Genomic DNA, 17,974 nt, shown 5'->3' with positions numbered 1-17,974 from the left:
ACAGTCCTGAACCTCACCCATTTATCCTCGGCATCAGGAGGAGAAAAATCGACGTCACGCATTTTAGAGTATTTGGCTGCTGCTATAAATGTCCACGTGATGATGATGACGATGCTATCGGCCACTTGGTTGAGCTGCTATCATTCGTGATGGCCCAGGTCGCTGCTGAAAAAGGGCTGCACAGCTGCTCAGCAGGGCCTTACTCCTGGTAACAACAAAAAGTTTATATCCGCGCTCTGCCGATCTCATCGCTCACCCACGCTCGCGTCACTCAGCCCACTCTGTCTCTCTCTCGCTTCTGCATTATTATTTATTCATTATCATCGGCCCCTTCATTATTTCACGCAAATTACCGCCACCACCACCGCCGCCACTGCCGTGTATTCATTCTTCCTCTTCGTCACTCAGTCGGCCACCGTCGCGTAGAGCAGCAGCAGCACCACTGTCACCACAGCCACCACGGCCACTCCGGCGCCCACCACCAGCCAGGCCGGTGAGCGGCACAGCCTCCCGGCAGTGCCAACTTCACCTGGAATGAGCAGTCCCCACAATATTTCACTCAAGAGCATCACGGTGGCTAGGAGATGTTAACTACCTTGCCCGATATACAGGAGGTTGTGGGTTCGATCCCGACCCTGACTATGCCTTCTGCTGTATATTTGGAGTTTGCATGTCTCTCTATCATCATCACGATGGCTAGGAGATGTGAACTTCCTCGCCTGGCATAAAGGAGGTCGTGGGTTCGATCCTGACCCTATCTTTCCCTTCTGTATATTTGGAGTTGGCGTTTCTCTCTCTCCCCATGGTCGCGTGGATTTTTCTCCGGGTCCATATTTAGAAACACACGTTTAGAGTATGTGGCTGCTGCTAGAAATGTCCACAGATGACGGTGATATCAGTCACCTGTTTGAGCTGCTATCATTTGTGATGGCCAGGTCACTTCTGAAAAATAGCTACGGAGCTGGTTTTCCAGTGGGCCTTACACCTGGTCAAATAAAACATTTTTTAAAATGTATATTACCTCGGTTAGGCTGGCCTTGTAGTCTAATGGTCGTGCATTACACCAATAATCCCCACTCCTCGCACTAATTTACATGCACAAAGTGCACGTCACATCAAATGAACCATGGTTACCTCACTGCTGATCTCATCAAGAAGAATAAACAATCATCACGTCAACTCCGCTCATCATCCTCGCAGCAGCAGCATCAGATTTGGCTTAGCTATTGAACAAAGACTACACTATACACAACTATACACAGCACTTTACACGACATTATACACTACACTATACACTACGTTATACACTACACTACACACACAACACTATACACTACACTACACACACGCTATACACTACAGCACTATACTAAAGTTCAACTTATACACACATGCGCACATCACAAACCTCGCACACCACCCCTCCCATCCTCCTCCTCCTCCTCTTCCTTCCTCCTTCTCCTCCTCATCGCCTCCGGTCCACACGCTCCTCCACTCCCATCATCACCATCAGCGCCATCGGCGGTGACGATGGGTCCCGTGGTCTCCTCCTCCTCCACCACCATGGCCACCACCTCGGAATGAGAATTGGAATGTTGATTAATCTCCCGGAGGAGCAATCTGATAAGCAAGAAAGCTCTATTGTTCTCACAGATGTAAAAAAAAGTTACGAGACTAACACATACAGAGAATACACAACACACGACACAACGCATACAATGATAGGAGTGCCAAAGTGTGGGAAAGGTAAGCACCTCAATGCAAAATAAATACTTAAAAATAGATCAAGTATATACAGTACAGAGACTCCTCTACTTCCGAACGAGTTGGGTTCCAGAGGTCTGTGTTGGTAAGTCGATTTGTTCGCAAGTCCCAACTTTACTTCTGTCAATTCTAAACGTGTTGTTACGGCGTGTACACTAAACACGGGGAATGGCTTTAAAAGTTGTATAATCTGCTGTAGATATAGATGCCACCGGTTCATGTCCTGCAGATGGAGATGCCACTAGTTCAATCTTGATTTGAAGCTTTCGTGACTGCAGGAATCCATACTCTTTGGTTCTTTCGGTAAAGTCACGTAGGTAGAAAAAATAATAGATCATGACGTTTCGATCGCCACACAAGCAATCGTCTTCAGGTGTAGATGATACCACTGGTTCTTCACGCTCTGCAGATATAGATGCCAATGGTTCATGTTCTGCAGATGTAGATGCCACTGGTTCTTCATGTTATGTGGATGTAGATGCCACTGGTTCTTTATATTCTGTAGATATCGATGCCACTGGTTCTTCAAGTTTTGTAGATATAGAGGCCACTGGTTCTTCACGTTCTCTAGATGCCACTGGTTCGTCATGTTCTGTAGATGCCACTGGTTATTCATGTTCTATAGATGTAGATGCCACTGGCTCTTCACGTTCTGCAGATGTAGATGCCACTGGTTCTTCACATTCTGTAGATGTAGATGCCACTGGTTCTTCATGTTCTGTAGATGTAGATGCCACTGGTTCTACACGTTCTGTAGATATAGATGCCACTGGTTCTTCATGTTCTGCAGATGTAGATGCCACTGGTTCTTCACGTTCTGCAGATGTAGATGCCACTGTTTCTTCACTTTTGCAGATTTAGATGCCACCACTGCCTTCTGTTACACAGGGCGGTTGAACTTAAGACTCTCAGTCTGAACAGGCAAATGGACCACACGGGACCAGGTGTGATCGTATCTCTGACAGTTCATAAGTCGAATGTTCATAAGTAGAGGAGTCCCCGCATTCAAATCTCAAATTGCATTCGTGCACCAATTCCCAAGCTTGGGCAAGGCAGCAAAGGCTACAGTCCCAGACCCTCAATAAAATTGCACATTATTATTAATAATAAAATAAAATTCACAGTGCGGCATTCCATCCTAGGATCTCAATGCACCAATGCATGAAAAGCAGGAAACAAAAACAGAACCAGGGGGCAACTGACCAAACTAGAGAGGGAAGGCCACTTTAAAAAGAGATGGGATTTCAAATCAAAGACTTAAATATACCCACTGACTCCGATTGCCCTGATTTAAAGCGGAAAAGGGCATTCCATAGCATGCGGGTGCCACGCTAGCAAACCAATCGCCCATAGAGTGCAGCCCTAGAGACCCTTAAAAATGCTGAGCAGTTGGGAGATTGGAAGATCTTAAGGACCTTGAGGGAATATGTAAATGTAATTAGTTCCTGCAAGTAATTGTGGGGTGGTTAGGATCAAAGTCACAAATCACATTTTGAAATAGATGGCTGCGTCCAGCACTCGCTCAACATGTTAAGGAATAACTCCGTGGCGTCTCTATCCAACGTGATGCAATTAATTTATTTATTTTTAATTTATTTTCTTTCACCAGGTAAGAAGGCCCACTGAGCCACTCACCCACCCACTCACCTACCCACTCACTCCCCGACAACATCTCCGATTAGCACAGTTGGCTACGTACGGTACAAGAGAAGTTCAACGCGCACGCATACGTACGTACAGGAACGACCTGGCTATTGAAAATGATAGCTCAACGAAGTGGCTTATCGCTTGGAGATTTACAGCGGCATTCACAACTATAAGACATTTTTTATTTTACCAGGTTAAGGCCCCACTGAGCTATTTAGCTCATTTTCGACCTGGCCATCACAAATAATAGCGGCTAAACCAAGTGGCTTATCATCATCAAGTGGATATTTATAGGAGCAGCCACATACTCTAAAGTCCAGGGGTGGGGAACCTTTTTTTTGCCAAGGGCCATTGGGACATTTATAACATCATTCGTGGGCCATACAAAATGATCAACTTAAAGATTAGCCTGTTATATTTGGTCAAACATTTAATTAACTCACCCCTAATGTGATGGATGGAACTGCAACATGATTTTGCGGGCCTTATACGGCCCGCGGGCCGGACGTTCCCCACCCCTGCTCTAAACGCATGTTTATGCAGACTTAGCGACCCATAGAAATCCACACAGCCACATAAAAATCCATATTCAGAGACCCATACTCATAGAGACCCATTCAGACCCACAGAGACCAATAATCATAGAGAGCGGCAGAGACCCATACAGACTCAGAGACCCATACAGACTCAGAGACCCATACAGACCCACAGAGACCCATACAGACCCACAGATACCTATACAGACCCACACTAACCCACAGAGAACCAGACTGGTAGAGACCCACAGAGACTCATCCTCATTGATACCCATACTAAAACTAAAATATTTTTATGTTACCAGGTGTGAGGCCCCACTACTGAGCTGCTGCATAGCTCTTTATCAGAGGCCATTACAAATGATAGCAGCTCAAACAAGTGCCTAATAGCATCATCATCATCATCGCGTGGACATTTATAGTGGCAGAAAACACACAACAACAGTCCCCACCTCCTCGGCCTCCTCCACCTCCTCCGCCCCGGCGAGTCCCAGGCCCAGGACCTCGCCGACCCTTGCGGCGCAGTCGGCCGCCGTCTCGTCGGGGAAGGCAAAGTGACAGAGGCGGGCACCCCACAGGCCCGGCACGGGGACGAAGACTCGGCGAGGCAGGACCTTGGCCGTGGCCGCGGCCTCGCGCCCCACCCCCACGAGCTCCTCCTCTTCCAGCAGCAGCTCGCAGCGCGTCCACAGCGAGGCCACGGCGTCCGCCTTGAGCGCCCTCAGCGCCGGCCCCGCCAGCAGCGGCCTCTGCTGGGGGTTGACGAGCGCCCGGCAGCTCGCCGAGCCGACGATCTGCAGCAGGCCGTGGGGGCACGGTCCCCCAGCACCAGGGGCGGCGGCCCCGGTGGCGTCCCGGGGGGGCGGTAGCAGCATCCGCACGGCGATGGGCGGGGACGGGCGCTGCTGCTGCTGTTGCTTTAGACGCCGCCGGCCACCGCCGCCGCCGCCGTCCGCAAGGCCGATGGCCTCATCGTCGCGCAGGAACCTCCCGTCCACGAGGCACACGGCGCGCCGCAGCTGCCCCGCCAGCTGGCGCGTCGCGGCGCGCAGGGCCCCGGCGGCCGACGCTCCGCCACCGCGACCGCCGGGCGGGGAGAGCGGCGCGCGCAGCTCGAGGTGCAGGGTGCAGCGCAGCTCAACGAGGAGCGGCGTCGCGCCCTGCTGCTGCTGCTGGTGCTGCGGCGGCTTCGGCCGGAGCTTCCACTCGGCGCGCGACACTGCCGCCTGGGCGTCGCGAACGTCGTAGGAGCTGCACCAGCGGCGGCCGCCGGGGCCAACGGCGAGCAGCGCAGCTCGGTGCTTCCCGTCTGCCTCGTCGTCATCGTCGTCGTCGTTGTCGTCTCCTCCTCCTCTTCCCTGTGGAGGCCTCCCCCGGGCCAGGGCACGCTCCACCACAAACAGGAGCCGCCGCAGCTTGGCCTGCCGCTTCTCGGTATCGCCGCCGTCGCCGTCGCCGCCAGGGAAGGCGAGGAAAACGCCGAGGATAGCAATGCCCCCCGGGAGCATTCGGCGGACGAGGCGGGCGTGCTCCGCCGCCCACGCCTCCCCCGCACGCTCCCCGTCCTCCTCCTCCTCCTCTTCGTCATCATCGCGGGCCGGGGTGGGCACGGCCAGCAGCACCACGTCGCGGTTCGACGGCGATGAGGCAAAGGAGGTGGATGAGTTGCCGGCCAGGCCCAGCAGGAGGCCGGTGCGGCCCTCGGCCGGAGCCGTGGCGGCGGCCGAGCTCAGAGCTCGCTCGGCCGCCTCCTCGGCCACGAAGAGCCGGGCCGTCTGGGCCATCGGGGCCTAAGGGAGGTGGGAGGGGGGGGGGGTACCGTGTGAGTCTAGCCGGTTTAGCTCCGTCCCCTCTCATCCCGCGGTCATGAATACTCACGAGGGGGGACAGATCGGCTAGGTCGACAACAATTCAGAGACGATGAGGAGTAGATTTACTCCACGTCGTGTTCTGTCCTCCAGAGAAGTTGGGGTGACTCCACAACAGCTGAACACCAGTGGGGCAGTTTGTGAAATGGAAAAACTTTACTGCAAAGCGTTTCTCTGTAGGGCAAGTGGTGTGTCTGCAATAGCGACCAGAAACACATCGCCCTCCCACGTCCACAACACCGCAGCTGAATTCCGTAATACAGAGTCCGCCCAAATCCCAATTATGATAACAGCCACTTATTGTAGCCGGTCCGCCCAGTCCCCTCTCCTCACTCAGTCATGAATCCTTGTGAGGGGGGATAGTCAGGTCCAGCTAAGGAGACAACAATAATAATAAAGTTTGGAGTCGATGATGAGTAGATTTACTCCACGTCGTGTTCCGTCCTCCGGAGAAGTTAGGGTGCGCTCCAGGGGGGTGGGGGGGTGTGAAATGGAACAACTTTATTGCAAAGTGTTCCTCTGTAGGGCAAGTGGCGTGTCTGCAATAGCGACCAGAAACACATCGCCCTCCCACGTCACAAAACCGCAGTTCAATCTCTCAGTGCAACCTCTCTACCTTCCATTTAATTACCAGAGGACCACGTGAAGCATATTAAACTAAGCTACAGCAGAGGTATAGGGAATCCAACAGGATCTACATCTCTTTATTGACCTGGTCAAGGCCTACGATACCATCAATAGCCCTGGGCTCTGGGTTGTTCTTTATGCTTTTGGAGTCCAATCATTAAGGACCTTTATGATGGTGAGCGGGCCCGGGTAAAACTACGTGACTGGGAGTCAGAGCTATTCGCTGTACACCTTGAGGTGCGACAGGGATGTCCTCCGGCTCCCACATTATTTAACATATATTTCGACCACGTAGTTCGTGAAGCCTTCAGTAGCTGTACCGGAGGAATTTCCATCTGGTACAGATACAATGGGAGGCTGATCGATGACCGGGTGCGGTCAAGGGATGGCTCCCTATTGGTCAACCACGTTATGTATGCCGACGACCTGGTAATTGCGGCTCACTCAGAGGAGGAGTTGCTGCTGAACCTGGAGCGTGCCACTAAGAGGTAGGGCCTTACCATCAGCCCCACCAAAACTAAGCACCTGCCTGGGTATTTTGTACCATCGGACGCTCCATCCCTACTTCTCCCAATCAGTGATGGGGCAGTTGTGGAGAGAGTGGAGAGTTTCCCATACCTGGGCAATGTGCTCATGACCGGCTCCAGTTTAACAGCAGAGCTCTCACTCCGAATCAGTTGAGCCGCAATATCTTTTCGTCGGTTGCGTAACGCTGTGTGGAAGCTGCCTGGGGTCTGTCGCTCCGCACGAAGCTTCAGGTCTTCTCGGCCACAGTCATTCCCTCCCTTCTCTATGCTTGCGAAACGTGGACCCCCCTAATGGAGAATCTTCGCCGGTTAGAAACATTTAGGCTGGCCTGCCTACGATCCATCCTGGGTTTAACCAGGCTGCATTGTGTGAGGAGCTCACAAATCCTTGAAAGATCTGGGCACAGTCCCATCGGTGAGCTCCTCCGGCAGGCAAGGCTGCGTTGGCTGGGTCATGTAGCCCGCATGCCCAGCCACCGCATGCCGAAACAGCTTTTGTTCGGCCGGATCGAGGGGGCTAAACGGGTGCGGCACGGGTTAGAGAAGAGATGGAGTCATGTGGTACAGGAGGACGTGGATCTGAGTGGACTTGCCGATGACTGGTACCAGCGGTGTCAAGATCGGCCTCTGTGGAGGAGGCTCGTGAAGGACGCTACTGGGCAGTTAGAGGCAGTCGCCCTCCAGCAACAACGGAGGGCGGAGGAGCGACGCTCACAACAACGAGCGGAGCGCCGGGTGCCTAAAGCACAGCAAGTTGGTACAGTAGGGGGCACAGGTGGTGCATCAGCCAGTCATCTCGGTCATCTCGGTCAGTCGACCCGTGGCACCTGCTGGGTCTGCCCCGTGACCTCCTGCCAGCGGGCGAATGGCGGTTGTTGGTTGTTGTGTGTCACACTGTATGTGTGTCACTGTGTGTGTGTCACACTGTGTGTCACACTGTGTCACACTGTGTGCCACTGTGTGTGTGTGTCACTGTGTGAGTGTCACTGTGTGTCACTCTGTGTGTGTGTCACACTGCGCGTGTGTGTGTCACACTGCGCGTGTGCGTGTCACACTGCGCGTGTGCGTGTGTCACACTGCGCGTGTATCACTCTGTGCGTGTGCCACACTGTGCGTGTGCCACACTGTGTCACACTGTGTGTCACTGTGTGTGTGTGTCACACTGTGCCACACTGTGTGTCACTGTGTGTGTGTGTCCACCACAGTGGCTAAACGGGGGCTCTGGACGGGTGCGAGGGGCTGGTAACCCCTCCACCTTCAATTAACCACCACTAAACTACGAATTAAACATAAACCTGTAATTAATAAGCTTGTGCCGGAGGCCCCGGGGGGTCAGGCTTTTATGACGTCTCCTGGCCAAACCCCATTTGGCGGAGCCAGGAGATTGAATTTTAACCCTCGGGGCTTCTCCAGAAACAACGAAAAACCATTGCGGATGGCCACGTGGAATGTTCGAACGCTCACTGCGGAGGAGAGGCTGCCACTCCTCTGTCGGGAGCTGGACCGGTACCGCCTGGATCTCTGTGGCATTCAGGAGGTCCGGTGGACCGGTTCTGGCTCCTGCCACCATGAGGGGTGGACAGTCCTCTACTCGGGGCAGGAGACTGCCAAACAACAGGGTGTGGCTCTTCTTCTGAACAAAAGAATGAAGGGGGCGTGGGAGCGTGGCGGTGAGGTGTGGGAAGCTGTAAGCCCCAGGATACTTTGGGCTCGCCTTCCCATCAACCAGAGGCGAGGAGTGGTGGTCGTGGTTACTTATGCCCCCACCGAAGACGAACATCCGTGGAGGGATGCAGGCAAAGCCGATGAGTCGGACGCTTTCTATGACCTCCTGTCACAGGTGCTGGCTAAAGTGGCCACTCGGGACAGAGTCATCTTGTTGGGTGACTTCAATGCCCGAGTTGGTCATGATGCTGGCACCTGGTCTGGAGTGATTGGAAGGCATGGGCCAGATCAGCTCAATAATAACGGTAGGAGGCTGCTAGATTTTTGTGCAGCCCATGGGCTTGTAATTACCAACACGCTCTTCCGGCATCGGCGCATCCACACAACATCATGGATGCATGCCGGGTCCAAGCAAGAACATCTGCTGGACTACATAGTGACGGACCAGCGGATGCGAGCCCATGTCCTTGACACCAGGACCTACCGTGGAGCGGATCTGCCCTCTGACCATCGACTAGTCATCTGTAAGATGCGCCTGCCATTCTTCCACTCCGGTGGTGGGTGTACACCCAGGATCCCATTCCAACCAAAAGTGGCCTGGTCTAAGTTAGCTGATGAAAGTTGCAAGCGAGAATTTCATCATCGCTTGCAGCTGGGGTTGGCATCGTCCCCCACTCCACCTGATGTCGAGGGTAAATGGGCGAGGTTTAAGACTGTGACTCATGCAGCTGCAATGGCTGCTTTGGGTACGCGGTCCAGACCTCCCCGGGAACCCTGGCTGACGGAGGAGGTGTTCAGGTTAATTGAGAAAAAGCGACAGGCCCACTCTCATCGCCTACAGCATCCCACGTCAGAGAATGAGGAGGTTTACCGCAGCCTTCGCTCGGAGGTTCGGAGAGCCGTAAGGCGCTGTAAGGATGGGTGGTGGTCGCGGGTTGCTGAGGAGATGGAGTCTGCCTCAGTGGCCCGCGATCACAAATCACTATTTAACTCCATCAAAAAAGTAACCTGCAGCGCCACACCTATTACCATCATTAGAGGAAAAAACGGTGATCCAATCTCCGACCCCCAGGAACTGGTTTGCAGATTTGCTGAGCATTTCTGTGAGGTCCTGGGGGAGGGAAAATCTCTCAGCCAGGAAAACATCATGGCACAAAGTGGGGATAACCCTGCTGAGGCTGCGGTGCCTCAAATATTGGAAGAGGTCACCCCCTGTGAGTGGCTGGCTGAGGTACCAGCTGTTGAGGAAGTACTGAGGGCGATCCGGAGTCTGAGACCAGGGAAGGCACAGGGCAGAGATGATCTCCCAAGCGAAATGCTGAGGGAGGGTGGCGTTTGTGCACAGACTGCCCTATATGACATCATAACAACAGTCTGGACCACTGGACGGGTTCCGCAGGACTGGAAGGATGCCCTGGTGGTCCCCCTCTTTAAGAAGGGGGACCGTACCGACTGTAACAACTACAGGGGCATCTCACTCCTCAGTGTGCCGGGTAAGGTCCTGGCAAGGATTATTCAACATCGCCTTGCTAGGCACGCTGAGGAGAGGCTTGCGGAGCCCCAATGCGGTTTCAGGAAAGGGCGGTCCTGCACAGATGCCATATTTTCTGTCCGTCTGCTACAGCAGAGGTGTAGGGAATTCCAAAAAGACCTACATCTCTGCTTTATTGACCTGGTCAAGGCCTATGATACCATCAGTCGGACTGGGCTCTGGGTTGTTCTTCGTGCTTTCGGAGTCCCTGACCCTCTGCTCACGATCATTAAGGACCTTCATGATGGTGAGCGGGCCCGGGTAAAACTACGTGGCCGGGAGTCGGAGCCTTTCCCTGTACACCTTGGGGTGCGACAGGGATGTCCTCTGGCTCCCACATTATTTAACATCTATTTCGACTGCGTAGTTCGTGAAGCCTTCAATAGCTGTACCGGGGGAATTACCATTTGGTACAGATATAATGGGAGGCTGATCGACGCCCGGGTGCGATCAAGGGATGGCTCCCTATTGGTCAACCACGTTATGTATGCCGATGATTTGGTAATAGCTGCTCATTCAGAAGAGGAGTTGGAGACGCTGCTGCTGAGACTGGAGCGTGCCACTAAGAGGTGGGGCCTTACCATCAGCCCCACCAAAACTAAGCACCTGCCTGGGTATTTTGTACCATCTGGCACTCCACCCCCACAACTCCCAATCGGTGATGGGGCAGTTGTGGAGAGAGTGGAGAGTTTCCCATACCTGGGCAGTGTGCTTATGACCGGCTCCAGTTTATCAGCAGAGGTCTCACTCCGAATCAGTCGAGCGGCAATATCTTTTCATCGGTTGCGTAACGCTGTGTGGAAGCTACCTGGTCTGTCGCTCCGCACGAAGCTTCAGGTCTTCTCGGCCACGGTCATTCCCTCCCTTCTCTACGCTTGCGAAACGTGGACCCCCCTAGTGGAGCATCTTCGCCGGTTGGAAACATTTAGGCTGGCCTGCCTACGATCCATCCTGGGTTTAACCAGGCTGGATTGTGTGAGGAGCTCACAAGTCCTTGAAAGATCTGGGCAAAGTCCTATCAGTGAGCTCCTCCGGCAGGCAAGGCTGCGTTGGCTGGGTCATGTAGCCCGCATGCCCAGCCACCGCATGCCTAAACAGCTTTTGTTCGGCCGGATCGAGGGGGCTAAACGGGCGCGGCACGGGCTAGAGAAGAGATGGAGTGATGTGGTACAGGAGGACGTGGAGCTGAGTGGACTTGCCGATGACTGGTACCAGCGGTGTCAAGATCGGCCTCAGTGGAGGAGGCTCGTGAAGGACGCTACTGGGCAGTTGGAGGCAGTCGCCCTCCAACAACAACGGAGGGCGGAGGAGCGACGCTCACAACAACGAGCGGAGCGCTGGGTGGCTAAAGCACAGCAAGTTGGCACAGTAGGGGGCACAGGTGGTGCATCAGCCACTCGTCTCGGTCATCTCGGTCAGTCGACCCGTGGCACCTGGGTCTGCCCCGTGACCTCCTGCCAGCGGGCGTTCGACACTTCACGTGGCCTCAGGGTGCACATGGCCTGGCACAAGCGTCGTGGTGACGTCACCGCCACTTAGTGGCGAATGGCGGTTGTTGTTGTGTCACACTGTGTGTGTCACTCTGTGTGTGTCACACTGTGTGTCACTGTGTGTGTGCCATACTGTGTGTGTCACTGTGTGTGTGTCACTGTGTGTGTGTCACACTGTGTGTGTGCCACTGTGTGTGTGCCACACTGTGTGTGTCACACTGTGTGTGTGCCACTCTGTGTGCCACACTGTGTGTCACTCTGTGTGTCACTCTGTGTGTCACTCTGTGTGTGTGTCACTCTGTGTGTGTGTCACTCTGTGTGTGTGTCACTCTGTGTGTGTGTCACTCTGTGTGTGTGTCACTCTGTGTGTGTGTCACCTGCGGGGTGCCGCTGTCTCAGCTCCCGGTCCAGCAGCTGTTGCCGCGCTGAGAGCGGAGCAAGCCACACGTGGAGGAATCGATTCCACCCCGAACATTTATCAATCGATTCCCAATTCAAATAGAGCGCGGTGAATCGATATTACGGAGTTGCAGGCTTGACTGTGTCGATTCCCAAATTCGCTATTACTTTGCATGGACGCGGATCGATATCCTTATTGGAACGTATTTGAAATCGGATCGTCTCGGAATCGATTTTTCCTCGTTCGCGTAAATTTTTCCTCGTTCGCGTAAATACAATTGCAAAGGGCGATTCACCAAGGCTGAATCGATAGCCATACCCTTACCGTTTCTTATGAGGAATCGATGAATTTAATCGAAAACAGCGCTGTCTAAATATTCGATTCTTGACCAAATTGGCCCCAAAAAGTAGTGCCGATCTCTTTGATTAACCCCCACCCCCCGCGGTCCGTGATGCAACGAGAACTCGGAGTCGAATTCACGCCTCGCCTCACCGCCCACGATCTGTGTAGCCGCCCGCGATGTGAATGTCGCGAGTTGTGACTGAGACGCTGCAGGGGGGGGAGGGGACTACTTTGCGCCCCCGGTGGGCAGAGTGATCGCAAACATCGCGGAGTGGATCGGTTTCGGCGATTCGCATAAAAAAATCGGATCGGTCCGCTGCCGGCACGTGACACGTCAGCAGTGTGCGGGGCGAGGTGGGGGAGGGGGTTAGGGGGGGTCACGTGATGCGAGTCGTCACGTGACAGAAGCGGCCTTCTTACTTGGGGGAGTTGAGGAACGTGACGTTGTGACGTCACATCCTACGGTATCCGTTGCGTAATGGCGTCACATTCTGCTCCCCCCGCCCCTTGTGCGTAGTGACGTCACTCCACAACACGCGCGAGGCATCATGACGTCACATTTCCCCCGTAGGTAACGATGCGTCGTGACGTCACATCCGGCGCGTCGTTGCGTCACGTTCACCCCCCACCCTTGATATTCGTGCGTGGTGACGTCACCGCCCAAGTTGTCTGTGCGCCGTGACGTCACCGCGCACGAGACGTCTCGTCACTTCCTCCTCTTCCTCCTCCCGCGGCGAAGTCGAGCGACGTGGACCCCCTCCGATCCGGGCCCGCGGTGAGCGAGCCGACCTCCCGGCGCGGCAGGGTGGCAGTTTGTGGCAGTTGGTGGCAAGGGGGTGGGGGGGGGGGAGACAAAGGCGGCCGTGCGTGGGGGAGTGGGTGCCGCTGCTCGCCACCCTAGAGTCTTGTAGGGGGGCTCACGGCCACCGACGAAGCCGCCAGCGGCGACGATTGCCTGAGACCGCCTCTGGGTCCTCGATCCGAGTTCACCTGGCGGTGCAGTGGCGATGTGTGTGGGGAGCAGCGAGCATCGCCATTGGGGGAGACAAAGGCGGCCGGGCGGGCGTGGTGGCGTCGCACTGTACGCGGCGTCGCACTGTACGCGGCGTCGCACTGTACGCGGCGTCGCACTGTACGCGGCGTCGCACTGTACGCGGCGTCGCACTGTACGCGGCGTCGCACTGTACGCGGCGTCGCACTGTACGCGGCGTCGCACTGTACGCGGCGCTGTGCCGTACAGTACCACACAGTACTGTAATAAGTACACTTGATCACCTCTTAGTATTTAACACTGTACAGCACCGTACTGTACTACGTGGCGAGCAACTTCCGGTCCAACACCGCGTTCCTTACTGTACAGCACTTGCATACAGTGCACAGTGAGTACTGTATCGCGTACAGTGCACAGTGGGTACTGTATTGTGTACAGTGCACAGTGAGTACTTTATTGTGCACAGTGCACAGCTGATACTGTGTAGTGTACAGTGGGTGTTGTGCTGTGTACAGTGGATGCAATGTACAGTGGGTGCTGTGTACAGTGGATGTGTTGTGTACAGTAAGTCGTGTGTTGTACACTGGGTGGTCCTCTGCTGTTCTTGCCGAGTAGCTCCCGGTTCTCCAATCTCATCATCTGCATTCGTCCTGGAAGGAAAATCCGACGAACTGTAAAGCTCTTGGAAGTAACGCAGCAGGAGTCGTGTCAAGCTGCGCAAACACCGCGATAGACGATCGTTGGTTCTGTCGGTAAAGTCACGTAGGGTATGAAATAAAATAAATCACGACGTTTCGGGCGCAACCCAAGCGTCCGTCATCAGGTGTGAAAGTATTTTATTTTATAACTTCAAACACCACGACGACAGATGATAGCTTTAGCAAGGAATCACGTTTCTGCATTAACCACACGCAGTACTTGTGAACATGCAAAACACACACGGCTCTATAACACGTGGCAGGCTTGCACGACCAATATCATCCATGATAGAGGTTGTTTTGTGATTAGATAAATGTGTCGTTAAAATCCACCACCACCCATCACAGCCGTCTAGTGAGGGTTGTCAAGTGACGAATTGGCCACGTTTTGTTTACGCGACAACCCTTACTAGTTGTCTATGTTGGGTGGTGGCGGGTTTTAACGACACATTTATATGTAGAATTGAAGCTTTCGTGACTGCAGGGATCCATACTCTGGTTCTTTGCACACAGCGTTGGTGTACGGTGTTTTTTTCTGCAATATTTTGCTGTCTTTTCTTGGATTTTCTGTTTGCACTCAGTCAGATGTTTTCTTGTTCATGTTTTTGTTTTTTGTTTGTTGCGGTTGCACCCGATTCAAGAGCCGAATGGCTCACAGGGCTATACCTAATAAATTAACTTGAACTTTCGGTAAAGTGACGTAGGTATAAAATAAAATCCAAATATATAAACACAGACGTAAGAAGATGGATACACATTGAGCAATCATTGGAAGGATGTTATTAACCAGGTAAAACCCGAACTGCTTTGTATTGCTCTTCTTGGTTCTTTCGGTAAAGTCACGTAGAAGGGAAATAATAAAATAATAAAAATAAAACAATAAAATAATTCTCACGACGTTTCGGCCACAACGCAAGCAGCCGTCCTCAGGTGAAGACCAGGTCTGTCGGGGAGACTATCATATCTGCCAGGTACGACTACACCACACGTGACTTTACCGACAGAACCAAAGAGTATGGACACATTTATATATTTATAAGCGATCTAACCCAAAAAAAAACTCTGTTATGGGAAACATGGTTCCGATAATAGTGTGGTGTGGCATTGTCTTTGAGAGCCTTGTTCTGTATGGCCTCGTCTCACTACCGCCGAGAGAACACCGCCACAGGACGAACAGTACAAGGACAATGCTACACGTATCGGTGCATTTATAGGTCGGGGTGAGTAGCAACTCTGTCATGGGAAGCCTTGTTGGCAGTATCAAAGTGTGAAAAACAAGAATGGGTTTCACCCTTTCTGGCAGTAAAACAGAAAGTGTGTTCAAGAATGTTCAAACACCAAATTGACAACCTTTTCCAAGGAATCGAGTCACTGCATTAACCACACGCAGCACTTTTTTATGTGAACATGCAAATAAAACATGCTCTAGTTAATATTTGATGGCATTGTCTTTGAAACGGATCGGGCTACACCAGAAACAGGGCCTGGTCTCACTAACCAGTGTCAGAACAGAGAAGGACAATGCATCATATATTGTCAGAGCCATGTTTTGTCTGCATGTTCACCACAAGTACTGTCTGTGGTAAATGCAGACGTGATTCCTGACCAAAAGGTTTCTATTTCGTGTTGGGACATCTTAACACCTCCTGTTTTTATTGCCAGAAGTGGCACAGGCACCAATAGACTCATCGCACACAGACCCGTAGACTCGCCACAGAGTGAAGATAATTGTGCGTGTGTCTCGCTCCCTCCCTCTGCCTCTCTCCCCCCGTTGTTCCCTCTGTTCAGCAGCAGCATCAGCAGCAGCATCAGCAGTAGCAGTATCAGCATCAGTTGCGGCGATGATCACGGACGTGCAGCTCGCGATCTTTGCGAATGTTCTGGGAGTGTCGCTCTTCCTCCTCGTGGTTCTGTACCACTACGTGGCCGTGAACAACCCCAAGCGCAGCGCCTGAGGAGGTGAGCAGTGGGGGTGAGGAGGTGGGGTGAGGAGGGGGGTGAGGAGGGGGGTGAGGAGGGGGGGCGAGGAGGGGGGTGAGGAGATGGGGGAGTGAGGTGGGGGATGACGAGTGGGGGTGAGGAGGATGGTGAGGAGGTGGGTGAGGTTGGGGGGTGAGGAGGTGGGGGAGTGAGGTGGGGGATGATGAGTGGAGGTGAGGAGGATTTTGAGAATGGGGGGTGAAGAGGGATGTGAGGAGATGAAGAGGGTGCTGAGGAGGGGGGGTTCAGGAGATGGGAGAGTGAGCTAGGGGGGTGAGGAAGTGGGGGAGTGAGGTGCGGGGTGAGGAGTGGGTAAGGGGCTGAGGAGGGGGCACGTGGGGTGAGGGATACCATGTGGGCGAGTGGTTGGGTGCTCTCCTAGCCTGGCACAGTAGGGGGTACAGCTGGTGGTGCATCTTCCGGTCATCTCAGGCAATCCATGGCACCTGCTGGGTCTGTCCCGTGACCTGCACCTAGCCTGGCACAGTAGGGGGTACAGCTGGTGGTGCATTTTCCGGTCATCTCAGGCAATCCATGGCACCTGTTGGGTCTGTCCCGTGACCTCCTGCACCTAGCCTGGCACAGTAGGGGGTACAGCTGGTGGTGCATCTTCCAGTCATCTCAGGCAATCCATGGCACCTGCTGGGTCTGTCCCGTGACCTCCTGCACCTAGCCTGGCACAGTAGGGGGTACAGCAATGGTGCATCTTCCAGTCAGCTCAGTCAGTAAACCCATGGCACCTGCTGGGTCTGTCCCGTCTACCTTGGAGTGTCTCCTGTCCCACCTATACTTGGTCTCTCCCCAATATTCTGCGCAGGCCACCGCTTCTGATGACGGAATTCGAATTGATCAACTTCATTTATTTATTAAAGGGGGCACCGCTGTGGCTTGGAGATGTTATCTTCATCGCCTGGTACGCAGGAGGTCGTGGGTTCTATCCCGTGACCCTGACGACTGCTGCTTTATATTTGGAGTTTGCATGTATCTCTCTCTCCCTCTCTCCATGGAGAGATGTTTACTACCTCGCCAGGTACACAGGAGGTCGTGGGTTCGATCCTGTGACCCTGACGCCTGCTGCTGTAATTTGCAGTTTGCGTCTCTCTGTGCCACTGCGTGTGTGTCTGTGTGTCGTGTCACTGTGTGTGTCTCTGTGTCAGTGTGTCGCTGTGCATGTGTGTCTCACTGTGTGTGTGTCACTGTGTGTGCGTCACTGTCCGTCGGTATGTGTACCTATGTATGTGTACCTGTGTGTGTCTGCGGTAGTGTAGCGGTTAGTGTTATGCTGCGCTACAAACCTGGCGACCCGAGTTCGATTCCCGCTCACGGCCATTACCAGTGTCGATGATCTAAATCGGTCCAGGGCCTCCCCTAGGTCGACTCGGCCTCAAATGAGTACCTGGTGTGATGTGTAAACATCGCCACTAGGGAGACAAAGGCGGCCGGGCGTGGTGTTGGCCACCCACCCCCTCGTGTGCCGTGCTGGCCTTTATAGGTGCTTTCTAACAGCACTTGCCCCTACAGTCTATTAAGGCTATACGGGGGATCTTTGTCTGCTGCTAAAACGTAGCAAGTTGGCACAGATGGGGTGCACCTTCAAGTCACCTCAGACAGTCAACCCATGGCGCCTGCTGAGTCTGTCCCCGGCTGGGCGTTCGACACTTCACGTGGCCTTTGAAGTGCACCTGGCCTGGCACAGGCGCCGTGCTGATGTCACCTCCACTTAAGTGGTGAATGGCGGCTACTGCTGCTGCTGTCATTGCTGCTCTCCTGTGTGGCAGGCCGTGTGTGGGTGAGCGGCCGCGAGGGCGAGCCACTCGGAGGGATGACGAGGAGCAGGAGGAGGAGGAGTTGGACTCCACTGCTCGTGACGCCCACTCACCGTGACCTCAATAAACACGAGTGATATGA

The 17,974-nt window shown here is 53.8% G+C and overlaps 2 protein-coding genes across 8 annotated transcripts; one reads left to right on the top strand and one right to left on the bottom strand.

Annotated features, from left to right (window-relative positions):
* Window positions 1–292: 292 nt before the first annotated feature.
* On the bottom strand, window positions 293–12,300 carry ODR4 (odr-4 GPCR localization factor homolog). Its single transcript, XM_078620260.1, has 4 exons — window positions 12,033–12,300; window positions 4,400–5,737; window positions 1,409–1,574; window positions 293–529 (listed from the first exon to the last, which is right to left on the bottom strand). Exons 2-4 carry the CDS (start codon window positions 5,729–5,731, stop codon window positions 405–407), a joined length of 1,623 nt encoding a protein of 540 aa, XP_078476386.1. The 5' UTR covers window positions 5,732–5,737; window positions 12,033–12,300; the 3' UTR covers window positions 293–404.
* Window positions 12,301–13,030: 730 nt separating this feature from the next.
* Window positions 13,031–17,974, top strand: OST4 (oligosaccharyltransferase complex subunit 4, non-catalytic). 7 transcript variants are annotated; one of them, XM_078620286.1, is made up of 3 exons: window positions 13,031–13,172; window positions 15,875–16,045; window positions 17,792–17,974. In XM_078620286.1, the coding sequence occupies exon 2, from the start codon at window positions 15,928–15,930 to the stop codon at window positions 16,039–16,041; it is 114 nt and encodes a 37-aa protein (XP_078476412.1). In that variant the 5' UTR covers window positions 13,031–13,172; window positions 15,875–15,927; the 3' UTR covers window positions 16,042–16,045; window positions 17,792–17,974. The 7 variants fall into 7 exon arrangements, with proteins under 7 accessions (XP_078476412.1, XP_078476409.1, XP_078476415.1 ...); XM_078620283.1 differs by having other exon boundaries at window positions 13,032–13,172; window positions 17,845–17,974; XM_078620289.1 differs by having other exon boundaries at window positions 13,057–13,172; window positions 15,878–16,045.

Source organism: Lampetra planeri, chromosome 71 (genome assembly GCF_965212315.1).
Source record: "Lampetra planeri chromosome 71, kcLamPlan1.2.h2, whole genome shotgun sequence".
In the NCBI taxonomy this organism is placed as follows: domain Eukaryota; kingdom Metazoa; phylum Chordata; class Hyperoartia; order Petromyzontiformes; family Petromyzontidae; genus Lampetra; species Lampetra planeri.
The sequence above is the reverse complement of the archived record's forward strand: the minus strand, read 5'-3'. Positions and strand labels throughout refer to the sequence as shown.

Excerpts from the sequence above, each read along its gene's own strand:
- ODR4 (XM_078620260.1), bottom strand. The coding sequence starts at position 5,731 with ATGGCCCAGACGGCCCGGCTCTTCGTGGCCGAGGAGGCGGCCGAGCGA. Across the intron at positions 1,575-4,399 it reads AGGTGGAGGAGGCCGAGGAG|GTGGTGGCCATGGTGGTGGA; the intron begins GTGGGGACTGTT and ends TCTCATTCCGAG. Across the intron at positions 530-1,408 it reads TGGGAGGGGTGGTGTGCGAG|GTGAAGTTGGCACTGCCGGG; the intron begins GTTTGTGATGTG and ends TGCTCATTCCAG.
- OST4 (XM_078620286.1), top strand. The coding sequence starts at position 15,928 with ATGATCACGGACGTGCAGCTCGCGATCTTTGCGAATGTTCTGGGAGTG.